This window comes from Gallinula chloropus (assembly GCF_964237585.1).
Source record: "Gallinula chloropus genome assembly, chromosome: 16".
Classification (NCBI taxonomy): Eukaryota; Metazoa; Chordata; class Aves; order Gruiformes; family Rallidae; genus Gallinula; species Gallinula chloropus.
In genome coordinates, this window is record NC_140101.1 from 15,046,427 (window position 1) to 15,066,115 (window position 19,689).

At 55.8% G+C, this 19,689-nt stretch overlaps 1 protein-coding gene across 1 annotated transcript; it reads right to left on the reverse strand.

Moving 5' to 3' along the window:
* Window positions 1-3,905: 3,905 nt before the first annotated feature.
* On the reverse strand, window positions 3,906-18,297 carry MYBL2 (MYB proto-oncogene like 2; the record flags this gene model as incomplete). Its single annotated transcript, XM_084271784.1, has 14 exons — window positions 3,906-4,565; window positions 6,417-6,563; window positions 6,794-6,910; window positions 7,416-7,529; window positions 8,153-8,252; window positions 9,184-9,323; window positions 11,294-11,680; window positions 12,796-13,077; window positions 13,790-13,946; window positions 14,107-14,327; window positions 15,872-15,964; window positions 16,339-16,410; window positions 17,450-17,543; window positions 18,278-18,297. The coding sequence occupies 14 exons, from the start codon at window positions 18,295-18,297 to the stop codon at window positions 4,437-4,439; spliced, it is 2,073 nt and encodes a 690-aa protein (XP_084127910.1). The 3' UTR covers window positions 3,906-4,436.
* Between the last annotated feature and the right edge of the window lie 1,392 nt (window positions 18,298-19,689).

The following is a 19,689-nucleotide window of genomic DNA, read 5'->3' on the forward strand; positions in this document are numbered from 1 at the left end:
TGTTCAGTCAGCATCACACAACATCCCCAGGTCCTTCTCTGCCTGACAGCTCTCCAGCCAGTCTCCTCCAAGCCTGTAGCACTGCATGGGGTTGTGTAACCCAGGTACAGGACTCTGCACTTATCCTTGTTAAACCTCATCCCATTGGTCTCAGCCCATGGATCCAGCATGTTCAGGTCCCTCTGAAGAGCCTCCCTACCCTCAGACAGATCAACACTTCCTCCCAGCTCAGTGTTTTCCCCAAACTCACTTTTCCTACAAGACCAGTCCAATATTTTGCCTTAAAACCCCAGAATGAACATGTTCACAGATAACCCCTATAAAGCACTAAATATCCCTTTCACCAGCCATTGGGTCAGGAAGTCACACAGGGATGATGGTCACCAGCCAGAGGCTGCCATGGCTGGGGGATGTGACCCCCCCATCCCTCCCTGGCTCCTGCCCCAGGGAGCCCTGTCTCAGTGGGGCTCTATCTCCCTGAGGCTTCTCTTCCCTCATCTTTTCCACGGGGAAACATTCATTTCCTCACCCTGAACCCCTCGGTTTCCACAGCAAACCATTTCCCTGCCCTCACACTGAATTCTAATCCTGTATTATCCTGTGGTTGGCAGAGATCAGGAATTGCAGTTTCCTCCCTCTCAAAGTGGGACAGGGGGAGGGCAGGAATTTTCAGCTTCCAAAGTGCAGTTAGTTCCCTGGCCAGCTGCAGCCAGCTCTCCACACGAGTGGTCTCCATCTCCTGCAAGATCCAGGAGCTGCTCAGATAATCCTCAGCATGTATCTACCAGGCTAAAATTGCCCTTTTTTAATTTCTTGAACCTCTAAACCCATGAGTTAGTGTCAAAAAGAAAGAAAAAGGACATGGGAAACTGTACAAAGTCATCACTTAGCAACTGCTCAACAAATACCATGAGCTGAGGCAGGAGGCACTTTGCTGCTCTGAATAATCCCCAGGGCCAGAGGCATTTTTGGTCTGGCCATTCACCCCAACCTCAGCATCCCCTCTCCCCCAGCACAGGGTCCAAAGCAGCCGCCCTGCAGGGAGCAGAGATGAAACTCACCAAACAGCATCAAGGGGGCGACAGACTGGGATTTAGCCACGAATGGGACATTCACCTTTAACACACCCCTCCCTGGGCCGGGAGGACAAACCCACCGGACACCCCCTACCCCGTGCATGCTGCAGCCAGGCACAGGGAGACATCCAGCAGCACCAGGTCACACTCAAACCCCCACGTCACCACTGAGGGACCACCCATCATCTCAGGCTCTGCATCAGAAAGGTGAACAGCAAAGGTCGGGCTGCACCAGTCCCTGCACCCAGGTTGAAGCTTCCCGTGCTGTGCCATGGGAGAGGCTCTGTGTGGGAGCAAAGCACCGGGCTGCTCAGGGGGCTGGCAGGGTGGGCGAGCTGGGGAACTGGGCACATCACTCTGGTCACCTTCTCCTTGTGTTTCTTTTAAGTTACAGGAAACCCCATGAAACAGGAACACCCGCTTTGCTCACTGCTCACCTCCCTGCGTGCAGGCACGGCTCTCCCTGCTGCTCCCTTCCCAAAAAGCCAGAAGCCCCTTGCTTTTGTTTGCAGAGTGTTATAGCAGAATTACCTGTGAGAACAAGATGAAAAGGCTGTGAAACGCCCCTGGCAGCAGGATGGAGCCCACAGCCCAGCGCCCTGAGGGACACGCAGCAGCTCCCAGGCTGCAGAGCTCTGCAGGCTCAGCACCCCTCTGCCCCACCACTGGCCACCCTGGCACCAGCAGCCCCATCCTGAAAGAAGCCACAGTAAAAAAACAAAACAACCCTGGATGTCCCCTCTTTTCCCCCCTCATCCCAGTATTTTTGCACTCCCCAGTTTTTCCAGGGGCTGTCCCAGCTGGAAGGGACATCCTGCTGGCAGCCTGGGCACTGCCCCAGCCCAGGAGCTCCAGCTCTGCTGTTCTCCTCTCACCCTCACTAAAATGCAATCCTTTTTCCATGTCTGGATTCAAACAAGGGGCCATCTGCTCTGTTGAGGAACACGAAATGCCAGAAGGAAGCAGTTTCTGGGGCTTCCCAGCAGCCAGGGCATGGGCCAGGAGTCCTCTCCCACACAGCAGAGGCACCGCAGCTTCCAGCCTGGTCTTTCATCAGAAGCTAAATGCCATTCCCAGGTTTCCCTTTGCGAGTAAGGGCTGCACAGCACAGGAGGGCAGAGCTGCTCTGGAGCCTTCCAAGGGACCGTGGTGAGGGTATAGCCAGGGACACGCAGTCCTGGCCTGTGGGGAAACAAAACCCCATCCTGGGGGCTCCAGCTCCAGCCAGGGTCTCCACTGCCAGCAGGACATGAGGTTCTCACTGGCAATAAAGCAGAGTGTCCCAGTGAACAGGAAAAGGAAGCTGTTCCCCCACCACCCACCCCAGCCTGCACAGCAGCACCTATTCCCAGGCACCAGGAGAGCAGAGCCAGGCTGGACATGGCCCCAGCAGCAGGTGCTCCATTTTCCAATTAGAAGCTGATTGTCTTTTCACTCATTAACCCTGTCAGACCTCACTCCTTTTCCTCAGTGTCCTCCTGTCTCTTGATCTTTCCTAATAAGCGTTCCACAACACAGGACACCCAGTGCAATCCGGATTCATGGCATGGGAGCAGCTAATTCTGCTCAGCCTCCTCATCCCTGAATTCAGGGGCAGCTCCCAAACATGTCAGGGTCACACACTGATTTGTTCTCCAGGGGAAGCTCAGGACTCCCTGCTCATGGGCTCCACAAGGGAAAAGCAGCTCTAGGCTTGGTTTTGTAAAGTCACCCCAGACAAGAAGAGCCAAGCCCACTAAAGCCTGAGCCAAGGGGGACGGGTTTCTGGGGATCCCTCTTAAAATAACACTGAATGGAAGCAGCTAAAGCCAGGTTCTCAGACAAACAGTCCCAGAGATCACTCCAAAGCAAACACTGCAGCACTGAAGCAGGAATAGAAATGACTCCACGGGTTTGCTTTGGCCCAGAGCTTGTAGAAATGAAGAATGAGCCAGGTCTCAAGAAGGCCCTCCTTTCCCAGGAGCCCATGTTTTACTAACAGGTTTGGCAGCACTGCTTTTCTGACTGTATTCCCATTGTAAGCCACAACCTGAAAAGAGGTGTTTAGACAGTGGGTTTTCTACCCTGCAAAGGGACTGCAGACCAAGGCCAGGGCAGGGGGGTCAGAGCCTCCCAGCACCTTTACCAGCACCTGGCTGGAGGCAGACCTGCTGCAATGGCTTCCAGAGAAAGACTGGCACAGCCCTGAACACAACTCATCCCAAGAGCTGCTCACACACTGGTCTAACTGCTGAGTTGCAATCGCAGAGGTGCTGGAGAAACTGGAGAGCAAAACCTCACTATATCACTAGTCACATTATGCATCTTTGGCCACATCAACCAGGACCCCACACTGCTCTGTCACACAGGAACAGCTCTGTGGATGCAGCTCTGGCCTCCAAAGGAAGGAGGAGAGGAGCAGTTCTGCTACTGACACACTCCTGGTGCTGCTCCCCAGCCCACAGCACACCGCAGCCTCCCTCCCCTCCCACAGCTCTGGGGAGACCCCAACCACACCAGCCTCACACACACTGCAGCACCTTAAAGCAGCCAGAATCACTGCTAAACAGCTGATGAAACTGCTGAGCACGGGGAGGACACCATTCCTTCCCTCTTCTGACAAGGAGCTGAAAGGAATTCAGCAGAGTCCCCCACGGAAAGGGGTGTTCCCCTGCACCTCACCACCCAGCACAGAGCTGCCGCCCTCCCAGCATCATTGCACAGCCCTGGACAGTCAGAGGTCTGAGCAGCAGGTAACATTAGCACCATGGTTTATTTGAAGAGGGAGCACAGCCCCACACAGAGGCACCCACTGCTCCCCTTGTGCAGCAACAGGAGTACAGAAGGGAGCGAGGGGCAGGCTCCAAACACAGGTCACCTGAAAGTACATCTCTTGAGTGTGCAACAACACCACCCTCCCTCCCTCCCTCCAAGAGGAGACATCACCCCATCCTCTGGAGACAGCTGGAAGGGAAGACAAGACACACAGGAACCTTTGCAGAAGCTGATCCCGAGGTACCAGAGCAGCCAGTGCTGTGAGGCCAGGCTCCACCTCCTGCCACACACACTGCTCCAAGGTGGGACACAGCCCCGTGCTTCTATTTCCATGGGCCCAGGTCTTGCAGAGGAAGAAGATCTTGCTGTTAGCTCTCCAACCCTCCCTTATTTGCTTTTCTGTAAGGATCCCAAAGCTTGCATTCCACACATCAGCCAGCAGTTAGCCCAATTTATTACCATATAAATCTACCTGGGAACAGAAGGGAAAAACCAATCCAACTCCACATACTATGGCCTGGCAGGAGAGAGTTTTTCCTGGGGCTCCCTCACTTCCACTTATAAAAGTTATAAAAAAATAAAATAAAAGAAATGCAGAACAATCCTTCATGATAAGATTAAGGTCCTTGACGTGTGAGACTGTTTCAACATGCCCAAAAACTGTCGAGCTTTCTCCTGCATGAAGAGCTGGTCTCGGGTTCCACCACAGGCCACTGCTTTCCAAGCCCTGGTCATCTAGAAGGAGAAAAGAAAGCACGTGTACAGCAGTGAAGGGAGAGGGCACACTCAGTGTCATCATCCTGGCTCAAAGCACTGCAAAGATAAATAAAACCACCCACCACCTGCTACCAGAGAGAAACACAGCCTCCCTCCTCAGGCACCTATCTTGCAGCCAGGTGGAACTCACATGCTGCCCCCCCAGGTGCTCATCCCAGCCAAGGTGGCTGTTTCTAGCAAAGGAGGTTTCCTTCTGCAGCTTCCCAGGGGAGCACTCTGTTTTGGGGCTGTCCATGTGCCCCATCACGGCTTTCCCTTGCTTGACTCAAGAGAAAAACCCCAAAGCACAAACCCACTGAGGCTCCTCGTGCTGAAGCAGGCCAGGAGGCTGGAAGGCATTCAAGGACAGCTTGGGGTTTACTCCCTGACTGGCTTAGCCCCAGGCCTGGATGGGTCACAGACCGCCCTTCGCAGCAGTTTCGCACCCTGAGCCACATGGGAACAGCTCAAAGCTGGGTGTGCATTGGCCACTGGGTGCAGAAACAGCACCCACAGGTCCCTGGCACCCCAGGAAAGCCCCAGCACATCCTCTGATATACACAAAGAGGTAACTTGATGCCCTGGAAGCACTGCCAATACCCAGCACTCACTCACAGCAGCAACGCCCAGGCAGCTTTGGGGCTGATTGCAGTTCAGCCCACAGCCAGGAGAGCTTCCTAATGAATCCCTGCCACTGCCAGTCTGGCACAATAAACCCAGAGATGTGGAATCCTGCAGCACCACAGGCTGCCTTTGGGCATCACTGCACACCCACACTCTGCCACTGCTGCCAGCTGCCTTGCTGTCCCTGTCAAGTCACTCCCCAAGGTTTATCTCTACAGATCTATTAGCTCCTGGAGCAACACCACCCTGCCCAGGACAGGAGGAGAAATGGAAGCACCTAAGTAGGGTTTGTTTTGAGGAGGGGATGGAATTACTCTGGCTGAGAGCTCAGCTGCCAGAAGAGCAATCTCCCCCAACAGGCAGCTCTTAACCAGGGACAGAGGTAACTGCCCACACTGCAGCTGGGTGAAGACAACACTGCACCTGGGCTCTCCCCAGGATGTGAAACACCCCAAACTAGCCCCCTGTTGCAGTTTCACTCCCACCAAGGGCAGCATGTACCTCCATCCTCAGTTTAGCTACCAGAGAGCTCCCATGACCTTGCTCAAACCAACAAAACCACCATCCAAGCCCCGTTCTGTAAGGCACACTGCCCAACAACAGGCCACTCCTCCATAACACACTCCAGCTGCAAACACACCAGGTGGTGAAGGTTTTAAACAGAGACCAAGAAACCATTTACAGCCCAGGGGCCATTTGTCAGCTGCTGCACAGCCCAGATACAACTATGTGGAGCTGAGGACAGAGTAGGTGTGTAGCAGCACCAACCTCCACACCAGCTACCAAGTGGTACCCCACTTCAGAACCCCTACACCCAGAGAAATGAGAGGTGAGTGCACCATGGTCCCCATGGAGTGCTCCCTGGAAAAAGGAAGGTTTATTCACTGCTGGCTCAGTCAGCTAAACTCCCTGAGGGACTGGGATGGGGTGTAGATTCCCACAAGGAAATTCAGGGCCAAACATGCTAAGCTGGCCAGAGCTCTGGTCAGCCATGGGGCTTTGAGCCCCAGGGGAGACAGGAGGAAGCTGAGGTGTGACACCACTGGCTCAGTGTCCCCAAGGCTCAGTGCAAAGCCAGCCCCAACAGCGTAGGGATGGCTGTGCTGGAGTGCACAGAGCTTCATTCCCTCACTCCTCCCAAGGAGGGACAAGGGCTGCACCACCAGCAAAGCCCCTGGTGGGGAGAGCAGTAGCTGCAGGGCTTACTGGTGCAGGTGGCCTGAAGTGGCTGGGCATCTTCCTGTAGGACATCTTCTCTGGCTGCACCTGCACGAAGGCTCTGTTGAGCAGCCCGCTGTCGTTCTTCCTGCTCGAGGAGGAGAGGTTCAGGGACCTCGACAAGAAATTTACAGGCTGCAAAGGGAAGATAAATATAAGTATAAAAGTCAGTTTGCCCTGGCAGTGCTGACAGCTGGCCTGGCCAAACCAGCTAACAAACCCAGCCCTTCATCCACATCCGTTGTTCCTGGGGGTCCCTTCCAACCCAGACCATTCTATGATTCCCACCATCCCCCTGCTGCTCTGCACAGGGTTTCTCTGGAAGAGAAGCCAGCCCCAGCCCCTCTCCAAGCTCCCCCCCTCACCTGGGCTCTTTTGAAGCACACAGTCTTGGGGAGGGCAGGCACGTTTTGGGTCATATCTTCATCCACAATATCCAGGGCCAGAGACTTCCTGACTTTCTTGATGGGACTCCTGCGCAGCTGGGGGACATGGAAAAGCAAGGGTCAGCATGAACCAAGCCAGGGAACTCCTGCCCCAAGGGCCCAGGGGGCACACCAAGCTGCTGTCACCCCAGGTCTGCACTGCCCAGCACCCCAGGAAGGAGGTGTGCAGCCACCCTCCCCGCCGCAGGGCACAGCGGCTTCCAGCGCTCTCCTGGCACTGGGGGGCCCTGATTTAGAAGCAGCTCCTTTCAGAGCACAGGAAAGCAGCCAGGGGAACTGAGCCAAGAGATTTTGCAGGCCAACCCACAGCCTTCTGGGAGCCCAACTTGCCAGAGATGACCCAGGCATGGCATGGGTCCCTCCTGGAGCACCTCCCAGCACGTCCCAAGCTCGGCACAAACCAGGATGCAGCCTGGCTTTAACCTCCTGCTGCTTCACAGGCCAAAAGCTGTTGGGCATCAACAGCAGGATGAGCAAAACCAGGCAGAACACCCCTGAACAGTACAGGGCAGCTCAGCAGCAGGTGCAAAAGTCAGCTCACCCCTTGTTTCCTCTTCTGTTTCTCAGGCTTTACATCATCCTCTATGATGAGCTCGATGCCAGCTTCACTTCGCAGCACCTCTTTCAAGTCTTCTTCCAGGTGAGGGGTCTGGGGCTGGGGTGAAAAGGGGAGAGAGCACAAGGCAGTTGAAATTTGTATGCTGAGCAGACTCACAAGTACTCCCACCAAGGGATAACAGGGGATGGTGAGCCCACAGTGGGAGGACAAACATAAAGACAACTTCTTTACTTCCCAGCTGGAAAAGGTGTGACAGGATTTTTTGCTCAATTTTGAGATCTACAGGATCTCCAGGTGTGAGACACTTACCAGCTGAACCCCAAGCATGCCACAGCCTGCACAGAAAACATGGGGTACTGGAAACTGCCATCCCCACAACACCTACATTAAGAGACCCAGTTCCTCAGGGATGTCTAGGTAGATAATTTCCTTGCTATTCCTTTAAAGTCAGCAGTAACCAAGCACTGCAGCCTGACTCCAGTGCAGTTTGGGGTATTTTTAGCTGGCTTACAGAGGAGCTAGAAGTCCTGTGGCTACTTACCAGGACATGTTCACCATGACAAGATGTCCTTCTTCCCTCCAATCTCAGCCTGGCTTTAGAAACTGTACCTTGCCATGGCACAAAGAGCTGGCTCACAGCTCTGCTGCAGCCTGTCCCACACCCTGTTTGTACCCTTACCTCCTGGCACTGTCAAGCACCAGCCCTGCCCAGTACTCACCAGAGGTCTAAGTGGTCCATATTTCTCCAGGGCATTTTTGAAAGGCGTGGGGGTGTGAGGAGTGTTGTCCACCACATACTTCTGATCTGGTGTGACAAACCTGGCAGCAGAGAGTGGGGGAGAAGAAGAGTCAGACACACTGTAACCCAGCCTCCTGAGATGCATGAGCACCCTCCATGCTCACAGCATGAGCCATCTGCATGGTCTCATGTGGTGGCAGAAGAAGTGACCTGCCTGGCTGGGCTGCTCCTGAGGCAGGAGGATTCTTTAGCAGGGTAAACACCTTTTAGGCACACCAGCTATGCTGCTCCACCCTTGTCAGAGAGCCATACAGCCTCTCCAATGCAAGGGACACAGCTCTGCAAGCCAGCCCTACTCTGCAAAGCTTCTGCTGGTGGATCTGCCCAGGCCCAGCCTGGGCTTTGTGAGTCACAGCTGGACCAGCAAAAGTCCTGGGAGCAAATGTGAGCAGCCAGGCCAGCTCACACCACCCAGAGAGGAGAACTGCTCTGGACCATGCCAACATCAGAGCAGCTCTGCAGGCACAGCCAGCACTGCCAACACTGTGCTGCTCCAGCACAGCAAGAGGTCTGCAGGCAGAACACCCCCTGTGCAGCCCACCCTTACACCCTGCCTGGTACAGCACCTCATTAGCCATCACCCTGCCTCAGGCCAGGGAAAACAGAGGGTGCAAAGCTGAAGGGCTGGATCTGAACAACTCTGGCTGATGGAATCAGACCCCTTCCCTGCTGCAGGGGGGCTCACAGCACACCAGCCTTTCCCAGAGACACAGAAGGCAGCAGCCTGCCCAGTAGCTGAACACAACCGTGGTCACTCAGCCAAATCAGATGGGACACTTACTCCTTGCAGCTCAGAGAAGGGGTCTTAGAGGCAACACTGATTTAAGGAGATCTCCAGCTTGTTCTGCCCCCTCTCAGTACAACTATGGGGGAGGTATGTTTGAACTGGATGAGACCCCTGCATGGAAAAATCACTCAGCTCAGGTGGGGATGGGTGAGGAAAGCACTTACGCTGAGTTCTTCTGGAGCAGAGGGGTCTTGTCCCTGTGCAGAGGGGTGGTGACAATCACCTTCTGACTGCACACAGGTGTTGAGGTCAGAGAGGGGTTCTCCAGTTCTAGTGTATCCTGTTTGGTCCAAAAGTTTAAGAACTGCAGAGCACAGGAAAGAGAAGACACTCAGTCTGAAGCATTCCAGCACAGCATCCCTAGTCCTAAACACAGGGAAAGCCTGGAGCAGGGACAATCCTCTCATACTGAGTGGCAAGAGGGATCTGTCCCAGTATAAACCAGGATGACTCTTACAGACTCAGAGTCCTGCACACAGACACATGTGTGAGGGTTGCCAGAAGGTGCCTCATGCCCCTGAAGATGATTCACTTCCCATAAGGGATGAGCTGATAGGACTACAAGCAGCTGCAGGGTGGGAGCAAAGTCTCTCCTTGCACTGGACCAGATAAAACCAAGTGAAGCAGAGGAGTGGTGAGGCCAGCCCAGCACAGCTCTGTTCTGACATCAAGGTGGCAAACATCTGGGAAGTCCATGTAGCACAACAGTGTATAAGCCAGTGGGTTGTGCACTGAGCTGTCTTCAGCCTGAACTGTGACAAACTGGCCCATCTTTGCTAGGATTTTACTTCACAACAGCTACTAAGTGTCAACTGGGCTGCCACAAGGAACAAGGTGTGTGCCCCAGAACCTTCTGGGAGGGAAGAGCCTGGTGTTTCTCAGTCACTGAGGGCTGAAGCTCAGCCTGAGGACCAAGATGTGCTGTCTGCCTTCTCAGATTCACTCCCAGCCTTCCAGCCTCTGACACCCTGCAGAGCCACCCATCCCAGGTCCCACTGATCGCCCATTTCCTGCTGGGCTTACAGTCAAGGTCCACCTGGACCTGGGTGCCAGCACCCTGCAGTGTCTCCATGTGCCACCCCAAGCTGCAGAACCAGCAGAAATAAAGGCTGGAGGCTGGGGCACACCGGGTCTGAGCAGAGCCCTGAGGGAGGCAGCAGCTTCTGCTCCTTTACAGACAGAACTACACCACGTGGATACACAGACACCAGTGGGCTGAAACACCAGTGCTCCCACACAGCCCACGTGGGAGACCACCACACACAGAGTGCTGCAGGAGTCACAACAAAGGCAGAAAGACCCAGAGTCCCCCATACTCAGGGCTGGTGAGGTCTCACCTGGAGTCCTGTGTTCAGGTGTGGGCCCCTCACTACAGACAAGACAGAGGTGCTGGAGTGTGTCCAGGGAGAGGAGATGAGGGACCTGGGGCTGTTCAGTCTGAAGAGGAGGTTGAGGAGAGACCTAATTGCTCTCTACAACTACCTGAAAGCAGGGTGTGAAGAGGCAGGGGGTGAGCTTTTCTCCCTAATGACAAGTGACAGGGCCAGAGGAAATGGTGTCAAGTTATGGCAGGGGAAGGCTAGATTGGATATTAGGAAAAGCTTCTTCCCAGAGAGGGTTTTAAGGCCTTGGAATGGGCTGCCCGGGGAAGTGGTCGAGTCTCCGTCCCTGGAGGGATTTAAAAGACTGTTAGACATGGTGCTGAGGGACATGGGTTAGTAGTGGGTGGCAGGTGATGGTTGGACTTCATGATCTAAAGAGTCCTCCACCAAGGCAATTCTGTGATTCTACCCCAAGTCCCTTCTGCAACAAAGACAAACACAAGGCCTGAGCTGCCAAGCCTGAGAGCCACTTTTCACTGTTGCTGCTCTGCTGCCCGTGGCTGGGGCAGCAATGCCCAGGGGACAGAAGCACCACACCCTCCAGTGACCCTGCAGCAGGCAGGTGCTCTTTCCTAAGAGGAAGTACATCACAACGTGTAGCTGGGCTTTGCCAACGCTGCAAGTGCTCCCAGAGAGGGACACAGGCTGCTGCTCCCACAGGAGGGGCAGCACCGAAGACCAGTGATGCCAAAACCCAGCTCTGCCCTATCAGCAAGACACACCCTGCATATTGACACCACCTCATTCAAGGGTGGAGAAGCACAAAGCTGGTGGAGCTGACAGGAATAGAAGGTTTGCAGGCAAGTAAATAGAATATTAACAAGGTTATTAATTAGCTCACCACCAAGGCCAAGCAGAAGAGCAGAGACTGGGCTCTGCCACCACTCCATACCTGAGATGGAGAGAAGGGCAGTGTCTTCACAGGGGTGCTCTTGGGCGTCATGCTGTTGCAGGAGTCAAGGAAGGAAAGGCTGGTGCTGGTGGCATTCTCAGTGGCAGGGGAGAGGGAGCTCTTCCTCTTCTTCTGCCTCTTCAGCACAGAGGGCGGCGTGCCAAAGCTCACCTCAGCGTGGGGGGAGATGGGGATGAGCTCCCCCTTGCTGCTCTTGCTCAGGTCGGAGATGGTGTGGCCATCCAGGCGGTACTCAGTCACGTTGGGCAGGGGCGCTGGCTTGCTGGGGGTTTGCCTCACCGGGCTGTTGCTGCCGCTGCTGCTGCTGCCGGCAGAGGGCTCCTCGGGCAGGTCAAACTGGGTCAGGTCACACCACCCATCTGGGTCCTGTGCAGAGGGGACACTGTCAGGAGCAGACCAGGAAGGGAAGCTGGGAAGCTGGCTGGGGCTGAGTGTGGGAGGGGAAGGAAGTGGGGCTGTGAGGCTGCACCAGCTTTCACGAGGAACCTGGTTAGAAGAGAGCTCCAGCAGAGCTGAGCACCAGAACAAGGAGCTACCCCAGCTGAGAGCCACTGCCTGTCCAGCCAGCAGCTCTTTCTGTCTGTGCAAGGCTGGTTTCCCAGCTCAGTTCACAGCACAGCTGCACCAACAGCTGCACCCCCACAGAGGGCACAAAAAAGCAGCTGGGGACAAGGGCTGAATGAAGCGACTGTCACCCAACACCAAGCCACAGTCACTGGGCACACTGATACAGCTGGGTTCTGCTGCAGCATGCACTGCTGGACAGGATTAAAAATAGCCAGATAAGCTGCTTCACAGGTCAACCCCACCCATAGGTATCTACAACCCCTGAGGGCCCACAGATGGGCTGCTAAGTCTATATAAGCCTCTGTCCTGTACACATGCAAAGCAGATCCTTCATGGGACACCTCCCTCAGAAGGCAGCTCTGTGGGTTCTGGCCAGCCTCCCACCCCAGGGACCTCAGTGCTGCTTGACTGGCCCAAAAATAAGTTTCAGTGAAGCTGCCTCCACTGAAAGAAAGTGGTGGCATCACACCAGCATCCTGTGCACTATGCATGGGGCTGGCCTGTTCCCAGGCTGTCCTGTCCTACACTATCTGGGAATGGGAGGGAAAGGAAGGGAAAGCCCGTGAGCATGGGCCTGACTAATGAAAGGGAGAGCTGGGAAGGCTGACAAAGGCTTGAGATCAGGTTTGCCAGCATCTACAGCCAACCACACCAGCAGAGCCCAAGGACACACCAGTAGAGCACAAGGACACGCACCTACTGCAGTCTGCAAGCCCAGAGCAATACTGGGAGAACTGGAAAGGCCTCATCCTGCCTTGGTAAAGAGATGGTGGGGAAGCCACAAGGAAGTGACAGATCCAGCCCTCCCTCAGGATAACTTATGGTGACGAACAAGAGGACCCAGTGAGTTCACTCAAGGGAAAAGAGGGAGGATCAGTCTCCCTGCAGGAGCTGGGAGAGGATCTGCTACTTACAGACTCAATCATGTCCAGAGCTTCATTGAAGGCTGGCACAGATGTCGGGCACAGATAGCTGGCAGCTTCCACGACCCATTTGTATGGCGATGTGACAAGCGAAGAGGCATCCTCAGGCACCACCTCCTCTGGGGCCCCTTCGGCGCTGGGCTCGGCCAGCTCAGCAGCTGGCAGCTCCGAGGGCAGCTCCGAGGGCAGCTCCTGCACACCCGTCACCTCCTCGTCGCTGGCATCCTCTTCCTTGATTTCAGAGGCATTGGCTGGCCAGTTTGGCAGGATGGGCTTTGTGCATGCAACAAAGAAAGACCAGCCATTAGGAGAAACCAAGGGAACAGTGTCAGATCCCAAGGACAAAAAGCAAGGGTCCCCAGGCACACTCTGCTCTCCTACCCGCCACTCAGTTTGTTTCACACCCCTGTTCTCCCATGGAGAGCCCAGGCAACACAAGCACAGGGCTGTTTATCTAAAGATTCTGCTTAACAGCATCCCAGGAGAAAGATGAACCAAGGCTGAGCAGGTAGAACTAAATCTGCATTTCCCACCTCCCAAGAGCGTGCCTATAAAAACCACACACTTTCTTCATGAAAAAATAATTGGGGATAATTCCACTAGTTCCTTCTTCAGAGAAAAGGAACACAAACCTCGTCCCCATGCCCCCACCACTGCCTGGAGCAGCCTCCTTCTCCCACTAGCAGCAGCACAACAGAGCCAAAACCAAATCTTCAGTCTCTTAAAACAGGCCCATTGCTGGGACTGGCAAGATAACAGCAGCAGCAGGCTGCTGAGCTCGTCTGGATAACGGGCTGGGCTCACATTACACCTCAGCTTCCAGAGGGAGAGACCTTCCAAGAATCAGTGTCTTGGAGAAGGCTGGGCAGGGGTACAGACTGTCTGTGTAGGACCCAGGCTGTGGCAGAGGCAGCCAGAGAGGCAGCAGAAGGGTGGAAGGACCGCTCTGGCCCAGCTGCCTGCTGCTAGTGTGCTGGTGCAGTACCTGGGCCCCAGCTCTCATCTGAGTTTGGCTCTCCTTGTCATCCACCTCCACAAGCAAGTACAGCGACTTGGACTCCTTAGTTTCATTGAGGAAGCCTCCTGTGTCCACCTTCCTCTTGATGGTAGAATTCCAGTGATTCTTCACAGCATTGTCGGTCCTGCAGAGAAAGCAGAAGGAAATTGAAGTCTCCACTTTCTGCAGCTTTAAAGCACATCAAACAGGAGCCACACGCTCCCCAGCCCCACCCTGCAAGCCCAAAATATGGATCCCCACAGGCTGCCCAGCCATGAAGCCACCAGTGAACACAGAGGTCCTACCTCCCAGGCAGCAGCTTGGCAATCTCTGCCCAACGATTCCCCAGAACCTTGTGGGCTTCAAAAATGATGCGGTCCTCCTCCTCCGTCCACGAGGACTTCTTCACCTCGGGGTTCAAGTGGTTATGCCAGCGCTCCCGGCACTGCTTCCCCAGGCGCCCTTTCAGGTGCTTGGCTATCAGGGTCCACTGCTTGGTGCCATACTTTTTAACCAGCTCAATTACCTTTGGAGAGAGAGGAAAGGGCATAAGGAAATGGAATGGCAGCACAGTTACCTTCAGGCTTTGCTCTTCAATTCTTAGGACCACGTAAGGGGAGACAGAGAAAGGCCCCTTGGAAGAAAAGGCTGGAGGGATCCAGCTCTGAAAATCCGTTGTGCCAACACCTGTGAGAAGAACAGTTCAGCCCAACTTCTCCAAGAGGCTGTTTCCAGGCCAACATTTGCCACGTGGCACCAGTGAATGAAGACAACTGCTCACACACACACACACCGTGGGGTGGGGACTGGCAGGTGCCCCAGGGGCAGAGGGGCCCTTTTCTGAGCAAGGGCCAAGTTACACAAGTTCCAAGGCTCTTGTGCTCTCCCTACCAAGGACCTGGCTGCATGACAACAGGCCCCATCAGCTCTGCACTGGTCTGCTGCTGGGACAGAGGCACAGCCTGCCTCTAGAGTGCCAGAGCACAGAGAGGCCAGGCCCCACTAGCACCAGGCTGCAGTGAGAGCTTCAAAGCATAACCAGGCCACATTCACTTCAAAGCCACCCACTCTGCACTTCCCCTTCACCCAGAGCTTTGCCAGTTCCACCTGGCAATGCTTCTGGACTGGGAATCTGTTCTGAGCCCTGGCAATAAGTCCATGGCACAGTCAGGATGAAACAACTTGCTGCCTGCAGTGATCAACCTACCAAAACCTTGGTAGAGGAGGATGAAGGGTCCCCAAAGAGCCTTTCTCCCCAGCCAGCAGCCAGGTGATGCTCACAGTGCTCATGGGCCATAACAGTTGTCCATACCACAGACTCCTGACTATCACAAATGGATCAGAGACACCAACCCAAGGGACTGCAGCCAAGGAGCTGGAGTCAGGAAATGCAAAGGGAAGGGGAAAGCAGGCAGCTGTAGCTCTGCTGTAGGAAGGTGAAAGGGCATCGTGCTAAGGCTGTGCTTCACATAACACACAGGTGGGAAGCAAAAGGGGCCACAACAGCCTGTAATGGGACTAAACCTAAAAGAAACGAGGGGAGCAGTTGTTTTACAGAACATCTGAAAAACAAGAAAATTTTGCAGCAGAAAACATTGGTAAAAGTTGGAATTCAAACCAGCTTTTCTTAAGGACATGAAGGTGAGTCTGTGTGAGCTAGCCCCTCTCAGCTTGCTCAGCAGAGAGAGAGGCTCACAGAAATGGTTCACCTGGATGACCTCAGACACCCATTTCAGGCTGTTTACTGTGGCACAGGACATGCCACTTCTATTTTGTCCTAGGTCCAACACAGCCAGGTCAAGCAGAGATCTGCCACTGGGCAGATGAATAGATTCCCTTCTCTGCTGTCTGCCTTGGCAGCCTCTTGTATCAGTACTGCGTGAGAGGGAGGCAGTGTTCAGCTCAGAGGCCTAGGCCTGCTGCTGCTCATCATGCCCACAGCTGCATCAGACTGCTCAGAAGAGGTCAGATGTCCACCACTGGTGACAAGACCAGACCTGAGGGCCTGACACCGCCATCCTCTGCAGACAGCCACAGACCCACACTCAGATCCTCTCAGCCCTCACTTACCTTTTGATCCTCCTCTTTGGTCCAAGGGCCCTTAACCAAGTCTGGATTCAACACCCTCAGCCACCGGTACTGACACTGCTGATCGCTGCGGTTCTGGGAGAAGGAATGAGAGCAGCCATACGTTAGACCAGAGACTCCAAACATCCCTGGAGCAACAGCAATCCCCCCCCTGCCACACACAGAGGCTGTTCTATGGAAAACCTACAGAAGCACACAGACAATGCGCACTACAACTAGGGCACTGGGCACAGGAACTGCGTTTTCTCACCCCAACTCTGAAAGGCTTGCCCATGAAAATCCTTTATGCCAGAAGGATGTCCCTGTGCCCTGAAGGAGCACAGTTACCCAGCCAGGAGCTGCAGTCACAGAACAGTCCCACTGTGCTACAGAGACACAGAACCCGCACCCAGAGCACAAGCAGCACCACGCAAACACTACAGGTCCCAGTCGGACAAGGGGTCACTTACAGGGAAGTGACTGGCCAGGAACTTCCAGTCGTTCTGCCCATAATGTCTCACTAACATCTTCAGCTGCTCATCCTGCAAAGAACAAAGACACTTTCACATACACTGGGGAAACACACACTGCTGGCACCCCAAGGCTGAGGGCATCAAGAGACTAAGCAAGGCAGTTTGAACTGTCAAAGGCTGTCTTGGCACTCTGCATTTGGCGAGGAAGGCAGTTCACACTGTCCTTCAGCAGCCCTCCAGTGCATGGAGTCCAACTGGAGCAGAACATTTGGCTCTGGCCTCTGTGCTAGGGTGAGCTCACACAGCAAGTACAAAACACGAGCTCAGCTCCGTTCCAGTACAGGCTGGTTCAAACCATGTGGCCAAAGCTACCAGCTTACCAGCCCCAGTATAGCCCAGCCAAGAAAACTGACCAGTTTAGGTGCATCACCACTAGCCCAGCAGTCTTTCAGTGCCACCAGTCTCTATAGCATTTCCTTCATAAACCCTGCACCAGCCCAGGTTTGTGGACTCACAGCTCATGAGGACCCAGCTGGTCCTTGCTGGTGTGCTCTGGCTGGTAAACAGAAGCATGAAATTACTCCCTGCCCAAAACAAGCTCGAGGCTTTGATCTCTGCAAAGACCATCTTGGTACTCAGATACCAGGGGAGACAGGACATCTTGCAGTGTTCAAACAGAACAAAGATGATGGAGGAACCAGGAGAATATCCCAACTAATTTCAGGCTCTCAGCCAGGATGACTAAGCCATGATCCCAAGAGACTCAACCCAAAAAGGGAGGACCCTTCCATTGAGAGATTCAGCTTATTGGAGGCCTCTCCCATCCTACTACAGAACCCCTCTCTACTTACAAGAGCACTGCAGGCACCTCTCTCAGGGCTCAGATGCTTAAACTAAAGTGGCTGGAGCTCTTACTCTCCAGTCTACATTTCAAAAATCACCTGAACTCCCTGTCCCCTCAGCTCAGACCCTCAAAACAGGCCCATGGTCTTCTCCACTAGCAGGACAGCAGGAAGTAGCATGTCATGGGATGGAGGCACCCAAGCCCCAAGTGCCATACCAGAAGCTACCCTGAAGCACCTGCCCGCAGCGAGTGCCAGGCTCTCACCTCTTCTTGTGTCCACTTGACTTTGCACCTGCCATCCCGCTGCTCTGGCACATCTGAGTCTGTGTCCTGGTAATGCAGCTCATCTTGGTCCTCACTGAAAAGATAAACAAAGGTTGTCATTTTTACCTGATAAAACACCCAGCAGAGACCAACCTCCACCACGCAGAGCAGAGAGAGCTCCGGGGAGCAGCCCACAGCACAGAGCTCCAGATCCACCATCTTCAGCGCTGGGCCCCGGTGCCTCAGACACTCACTCAGGCACCCCGGGTTCAACAGGGGCCCTCGGCTTCGGGCTCCCAGCCTGTGCTGAAGATATTCATGCTGCTGAGAGCAGGGAAGGGTCGTTTGTCTGGGTCGCTGCTCCCTGCCAGGACTTTGTGCCTGGGACTTTCCCCCACTCTGCAGCCCGCCGATCCTCCCGATTGCTGAAGCGACTAAAAGGGGTGCGAGAAGCACCCCGAAGCCAGCCCCCAGCTCCCGAGTATCACCCACTCGCCCCCCCCGGGGCTACCCTGTCACCCCGCTGCTCCCGAGCACGTAGAGCCAGGCCAGCGCCCAGCTCTCGAGTGGAGCCAGCGGGCCTTCCAGAGCGGAGCCCAGCCAGCCGCAGGATGCGGGGCCGCGGCCCTGCCCGCCGCCCGGCCGGAGAGCGGGAACAGGCCGTGCGGGACGGGGCGGGGGCAGGGAGGGAAGCCGCGCGTCGGGAAGGAGCCTCTAGGGCGCTGCTGGGAGTCCCCGGGGCTGCCCCGCACCCCTCTCCCCCCCAACCCCAACCCGGCGGGGAGGCGCGGGGCCAGCAGCCGAGGCCCCGGCGGGGTCCGCACTCACCCGCGGCTGCGGCGCGCCATGGTGGGGCCGGGCGGCGGCGGCGGCGCTTTCCTATCTCGCGCCAACGGCGCTCCCCCCCTGCGCGGGGCCGGGCCGCGCATGCGCGCTGCCGCCTCCCGCCCTCACAAAGAGGCGCGCGCGGGAGGGCGCCCGCCTGACCCGCCCCTCCCCTCAGAGGGACCCGGGGCCCCGGCACCCCCCGGGATGAGACCCCCCCCCAAACCAAGATTCTCCCCCGCTCCAGCCCGAGGAGTCCCAGCAGCCAGCACTGGGCGCGGGCGGGGGGAGGAGGATCCCCCCCTGCCCTGAGTTACCGCTACTCCCGCAAAACTCGCTGCACCCCCCCCCCCCCCGCCCAACCCCTCCTCCCCGCCCCGGGGACGCGGCTCCGGGCGGGTGCGGGGGTACCGAGAGCCCCGCAGGCTCCAGGAAGGGGCCTCGGGCACCTCACGCCAGGACCAGCCGGGCAAGGGGGGACCCGGCAACCGCCTCCCCTCAAGATCGTGGGGGGGGGAACCCCAAATCCCACCCCCAAAAAAGCTCAATCGGAGCCAACCCCAGCCGCCGCCGCAGGGGCGCGCTACGGGCCCGCAAGAGAAGCGGGCGGCCAGCACTAAGCAACCCAGCTCCTCCTCCGCGCCCCGCTGCCGGGCGGCGGCGGTGAGGGGCGGCGAGGGGACGGTCCCCTCCGCCCGTGACGGCGGCACACGCGCGCCCCGGGCTCCCGCAGCCCGCACAGCGCGGCCCCGGCCCGAGCCGCATCCCGCCCGCACACGCGGCTGCCGCTCCCGGGCGAGCACAACTCGGGGAGGTGTCACCTGCGCTGCAGGACGCGGGAGCGGGACCGGGCAGGGGCGGACGCCGTGATTGTGAAGGTCTCCCCCAACCCCAGCGATTCTGTGACCTTCCTGGGGACAGACACCCCTCTGCTCTCCGGGGCTGGAAACAACCCGGCACTTGCAGGACTCACTTCACCGTCAGCAACTACCCACAGTAGCCACCCTTATGATTAAAAAGGAGCAAATAAAAGCCCCTCCCCCTTCTCAAACTAGCTTAATTAGGAAATCAGCCTGCTAATTAATTGCCAGAACTATAAAACCACTGGAAGAAGCACCAGGTCTTGAAGGAGTTTTTAGAGAAGCTGAAGGTAAGCAGGGCTTGTTAAGTTCACTCTCTCAGCATGTACTTTTTTTCATGTATTAACTTACTTGTCTTTGGGTATAAAGGTATTTCAACATACAAGAAAGGTTTCCTTCTGCAGTGGCTGTACAGCTTTCCCTTTGTAGTAAGTTCAGGAGCTTCTTGGCTCCTTTTAATATGTTTAGTGCAAGAAATGGTTTCAGACTACAGTAGCTGCCTTCCCTGAGCATCTATCTCTGGGGAAAGCCAGCTCTGTCTCAATGCCACTCGCA